At 47.9% G+C, this 6,000-nt stretch overlaps 1 protein-coding gene across 3 annotated transcripts in view; it reads left to right on the top strand.

Annotated features, from left to right (window-relative positions):
• Paxip1 (PAX interacting protein 1) overlaps positions 1-6,000 on the top strand; it is a 50,658-nt gene that overhangs the window by 34,110 nt on the left and 10,548 nt on the right. For all 3 annotated transcript variants that reach the window (XM_021163784.1, XM_029477698.1, XM_021163785.2), the window contains 3 exons: positions 870-913; positions 3,373-3,443; positions 5,196-5,298. In XM_021163784.1, the coding sequence (XP_021019443.1) occupies positions 870-913; positions 3,373-3,443; positions 5,196-5,298 (218 nt within the window). The remainder of the gene's footprint in view (positions 1-869; positions 914-3,372; positions 3,444-5,195; positions 5,299-6,000) is intronic.

Raw genomic sequence — 6,000 nt, 5'->3', positions numbered from 1 at the left:
ATGATGACTGTACAACCCTCAGGGGAGGACTGCCCCACAGAGGATAGAGGATATAAGATGACTGTACAACCCTCAGGGGAGGACTGCCCCACAGAAGATAGGGGATATAAGATGCAACACAGCTTTTTAAAGACATTTTTTTTTAAATGTCAGCTAATTATAGAACTGACACTTTTTTTTTTTAAGATTTATTTAATATCACACATAAGTACACTGTAGCTGTCTTCGAACACACCAGAAGAGGGCACCAGATCTCATTACGGGTGGTTGTGAGCCACCATGTGGTTGCTGGGATTTGAACTCAGGACCTTCAGAAGAACAGTCAGTGCTCTTAACCGCTGAGCCATCTCTCCAGCCCCCTTTAAAGACATTTTTTATTTATCTTTAAAAACTTCTGTTTGTGTAAATATTGATGCTAGGTTTTAATTCTACCTTTCTAAAATGAACATTTTTCAGGTTGTGTTTTGACATTCCCCTGTGAAGCCCACTTTGTTTTATAAATCTTTGGTCATGGGAAGCCTTGCTCTGTGTTCCCACTGGACACCCAGCACTGTATAGCTGTTTGTCCCAATGGACTGCCTGGTCCTTGCAGGGTGCACATCTGGTGTCAGATCTACCTTGTTGCACAGCACAAGCTGTCCCCATGGCCAGCACCTGTGTATTGGTCCTTGTGGGTCCTACTGGGCACATGGTGCATACCCTTGGTGAATCACCTGTCCTGGATCCTGAGCTGCAGTATCATAGCTACACTTACCCTAAATGAGTACTGTAGACAAGCCTTGTGTGTCTACTAGGTTCCCTGCCTAAGAAGGCCTTACAGCAAAGTTTTGTAGACATTCAGTGTGGAAGATGACATCTTTCTCTTTCAGATGCATGGAGGACCCCAGTGAAGGTGACTGCAGAGCTGTTGATGGTATGCCAGCCCCACACCCCATAGAGGCCATTGCTGTATGTCACCACACACACACACATACATATCATTAGCCATTCCTGTATGTCACCCCACACGCCCCACTGTGGACACTCCTGTATGTCACTCCACACACCCACACACCCCACTGTGCACACTCCTGTATGTTAACCCACACATCTCACTGTGTTTACTCTTGTATGTTACCCCACACACACACCCCACTGTGGACATTCCTGTATGTCACCCCACACACCTTACTGTGGATACTCCTGTATGTCACTCCACACATCTCACTGTGGACTCCTGTGTGTCTCCCCCAACCGCGCCCCCCCCCCCCCCCCCGCGCGCTCTCCCCCGCCAAACACACACACACACACACACTGGCTGTTGCTGTGCCACTCAAGTACAGTGAAGATGTTCATGATTGCTGGCTTCTTGTCACTTGTTTAGTTGCACATGAAGGGTATCTCCTCTGTCATCCGTGTTAGCATACCAGTCTGCATGTTTCTGTACTGTCTGTGTGGGTGGTGATTGTGCTCATGTGTACGTGAGAATCTTTGCTAGTGTCAGAGAGCCATGTCACACTCGAGGAGCTAAGGAGCAGGACTGTCATCAGATGTCAGTTTTTCATAGCTACTGGACAAAGCCTTGAGAGCCACTAGAAGTGGCAGAGGTATGGCCACACACAGGCCACAGGTCAGAGTTCCCTATTGTTGGGGACGTTCCTGAGGGTTCTTGGGTAGGGTCACATCACACTGGATATTCTGGTGAGCTGCTTCAGGATAAAGCATTTTGGAAGTTGATTATGGATTGTCTGTTAGGAACTCTCTACATTTTCACCCTTAAGGCTTGATGAGCCTGTGGCTTTGTTGTATTAGTGTTTACTCATTTAAGACCTATTGTTCCCTGCTGGAGAGATGGCTCAGCTGTTAAGAGCACTGGCTGCTCTTCCAGAGGTCCTGAGTTCAATTTCTAGCAACAACATGGTGTCTCACAACCATCTGTAATGGGATCTGATGCCCTCTTCTGGTGTGTCTGAAGACAGTGACTGCCCTGTGTCATGTAGCTTTGAATCAACAGGAATGGCCATTTCACATAGCCCAACCAATCCCAGATGATATAGAATTGAGGGTAGGACAACTCAAAAGCCTAGGATCAGGGCCTGAATGGCAGCTGAGTTGGTCAGCTTACCAGTTCTCCCATATCCGAACCACCAGGATCGTGTCTCCACCACTTAGCCACACTATTAAGCCATCATCAGGAGCCAGGGTCAACTCCTGCTCTCATGCTCTTGGGGCCGACTCACCCACACTCAGGCCTCCAGAGTCAGCTCCACTGTGGTACCCAGTCAAGGTGTGGGGTTCACTCGCCTAATTGCTCCAGCCTATGAAGGGCTGGGCCAGTTCTCTGGCTCTCACACCGTTAGGGACTGGCCCACTAGTGCCTTCACCTCCACTGTGTTGTCCAGGTGAGGTGCAGGGCCCAAGCTCCTCAGTGCTACAGCTAGTGACGATGCAGGGCTAGCTTTCCCAACTACCGAAGGTGACAAGGGACAAGGTGCGGGGAGGGCATCACACTACCCCACCTGACCCCCCCCACTCTGGTTGCTTTTTTAAATAGGTCCCATATAGAGCCCAGTCTGGCCTTGAACTTAATGTTTACCTGAAAATGACTATAGTGCTAGAATTATAAGTATGAGCTACCGTGTGGTGCTTTTAAAATGGGCTTGTAGAGCCAGTCACGGTGGAGAATGAGCCAGTGTCATGGGCTGGGCAGTGGTTCTGCACCCAGCCCTTTATGTATTTGCAACAAGAGCTTATTTGTGGAGGCTGGCCTTGAACTCACTATAGCTTAGACAGGCCCAGCCAACTGAGTTTACATACAGTATGAAGAAATGAACAGTGTCAGAGTGTGGGCGGCCTCTGATGTGGGGACCCCACAGACAGTCTCCATTCCCCGATTCTGTCTGGAGTGGAGGCTGGAGCTGGTGGGTAAGGCCTTTTGCTGAGGGAGCTTGGGCTGGTTCTGGTACATGAGGCTCTTGCTAAGATTGAGCACCTTACCTTGCTCATAAAAGCACTGTTGATGTGATTGTCACTTGGTATGTAGTGTGTGGCTTCTGGTTTGAGGCTCGTCTTGTTTTACGGAGATGTGTTGGCGCTGATAATGTGTGCTATATTCAAGGTTGGAACAGAGTGCTTGAGTAAAGATGGGGAGTTGATGGTTGAGAATTCTGAGAAGTGAAGGGAATGGGCAGGCATGTTTAAATATCCAGAGATTTGGTGACTACGGTGGGAGGGAAAAGAAAAGGCAGGTCTCTGCTCCTGGCTGGGTCCACCCTACCTAGTGAGGGCAGTGGCTCTCCTGTTGATTGGGGCCGAAGGTGTTGGTGATGTTGTGTCTTCTTGGAGGCCTCTGTATTCGGAGATGGACTGAAGTATACAACATTTTATTTACAGGGTGTAAGATTACCTCCTAAGCTGAAACCGAATGAGGTCGCTAACGTCCAGCCTTCTTCTAAAAGAGCCAGGTATGTGCAGCAGGGCAGACTCCTCCCGTTCCTCTGTCCTTTACAGGTTGGCTTTGGAACATTGCTGCCAACTGTCATGTTTCTGAGAGTTTTCATAGTAAATTGTATCCAAGGGGCTGGAGAGGTGGGTCAGTGGTTAAAAGCAGTTTCCAGCATCCACATGGCAGCTCTCAATTGCCTGTAACATCAGTTCTAGGGGACCTGATGACCTCTTCTGGTCTTTGCAGTCACCAGACCACACACATGGTGCACAGACACACATGTAGGCAAAACACATACATATAACTGTAAGTTGGATTTAAAAGGATTTACTTTTGTCACATGACATACCAGTGTCTTGTTTGACAGATACTCAGTGATTAAGCATGTTTCTTTCTTATTTATTACAAATAAAAACCAGGACCTTTTCTCAAGCAGAACTTTACCCTGACTATGTGTGAAGCAGCAGCGCTGTGGGGAGTCGCACTGCCACCTGCAGTGCTCCAAGTGCACTGTGCTGAGCCCCACTGGGTTCTCCAGTTCTCGGGGAGGCCACCTTGGGAAAGACGACAGACTCCTGAGTAACTTCTGTGCCTGGCACTCTGCATGCTGATTGGCTGTTATTACATGCCTACTTTTTTGGTTCATCCTGAGGCAGTGTGGCTGGCCAACAGTCCTGCCTTCCTGAGAGCGGAAGCAACATTGAACTGAAGCAAGTTAGGAGGCTCTATTCTTAGGATACTCAAGAGCTCTTGGCTCCATATTGTACTTGATGAGAGGGAACTGTTGAGGGGCCGGCCATTTGCAATCAGCATTTTCTCCTCCTCCTTCCTTCACTCACCACACCCGCACACAAGCTGAGGAAAACTCAGGTTTATAGATACGGATAAGGTTTAATAACATTGAAGGTGAATATACAAGACCCAAGGCTTTTATTTAAACTATGCCTTGCAGTGTGCCTTGGTGAAGACAGGGCTAGAACTTAGCTGTGTAGAAGTACTAGGACATCCTCTCAGTGTGTTATTGTTCGTGTAACAACAGCCACAGAGTCATTTGACGGTTTTAAAAACCTAACATAAGGCAGTAGGGGTGTGGTCACTTGTAGAGCCCTTACCTGTTGTTCCATCAGCCCTACTACAAAATACTAAAAATAAATGTTAATGTGAAGAGCAGCCGCTGTGTTGGGCACATACATGTTAATGTGAAGAGCAGCAGCTGTGCTGGGCACATACATGTTAATGTGAAGAGTGGAGACTGTGCTGGGCACATACATGTTAATGTGAAGAGCAGCCGCTGTGCTGGACACATGTTAATGTGAAGAGTGGAGACTGTGCTGGGCAAGCTGATAGACCAGTGACTTAGACGCTGGGTCTAATGCTGCTTCCTTAAAGTACTGGACCACAGTGATGGGGAGTGAATGATAGGAATGTTTTTCTTTCTTTTTTTGGAAAGGGTCTCATGTAGCCTGGCTAACCTCAAACTTACTATGTCCCTGAGGTTGGCTTTGAATTGATAGTGCTGGCTGCCCTATGCTGGCGTTGGAGGTGTGTACCACCATGACCACCTGAGAACATGGTTCTTATCAACAGTGATCTGGTGCTTGATTCTCCGGGATGTGGTGGGACTCTGGTAATTGATAGGAGAGAAAGGACTGTCATCCATCCCAGGAGCACCCCTCCACTCTGACTCTCAAACACCTAAAGTTTGTTAGGTTCGGGTTCCCTAAAGAGCCCCTGTTTGAAGTCATCACTGCCCTGTGTGTTTGCATCACAGAATTGAAGACTTGCCACCTCCCACTAAGAAGCTGACTCCAGAGCTGACGCCTCTAGTGCTCTTCACTGGGTTTGAGCCTGTTCAAGTTCAGCAGTACATTAAGGTGAAGTTGTGTTTACAGGTTTTCAGCAGTGTCCTCTGCCTGACTTTGCTTTACACTGGCCATTTATTAGCATAGCGCTTAGCAGGGGGATGTGAGCGCTTGGCTAGTATGCATGGAGTACCCTCATTGCTGAAGTGGCACTGGCAGTGATGGTTGATCAAGAGTAGCCTGTCACATCTCCACTGATAGTGTTTATGAAGTATTGGCAGTTGCCTTGTTTAATGGCATTATTTTACAATTCGTTACTAGTTCTTTTGTTAACATAAAAGTCTGGACCATGAGAATGTTTTTTATTATTATTATTAATTGGCTATTTTATTTACTTACATTTCAAATGCCCCCCTTCACAGTCTTCCCTCTGCAAACTCTCTATCCCATTCCCTCTCCCTTTTGCCTCTAAGAGGGTGTTTCTCCACCCACCCACCCATCTACTCTCACCTTACCCCTCTAGCATCCCCCAACGCTGGGGCAACAAGCCCCCACAGGACCAAAGGCTTCCCCTCTCATTGATGCCAGATATGGCCATCCTCAGCTACATATGTAGCTGGAGCCATGGACCCATCTATGTGTACTCTTTGGTTGGTGGTTTAGTCCTGGAAAGCTCTTCAGGGAGGCGGGTGGGTCTGGTTAGTTGATATTGTTGTTCTTCCTTTGGGGTCCCCAAGCTCAGTCTGACAGTCTGATGGTTGGCTGTGAGTATCT

This window comes from Mus caroli, chromosome 5 (assembly GCF_900094665.2).
Source record: "Mus caroli chromosome 5, CAROLI_EIJ_v1.1, whole genome shotgun sequence".
Lineage (NCBI taxonomy): Eukaryota > Metazoa > Chordata > Mammalia > Rodentia > Muridae > Mus > Mus caroli.
This window is presented reverse-complemented; position numbering and strand designations above follow the sequence as displayed.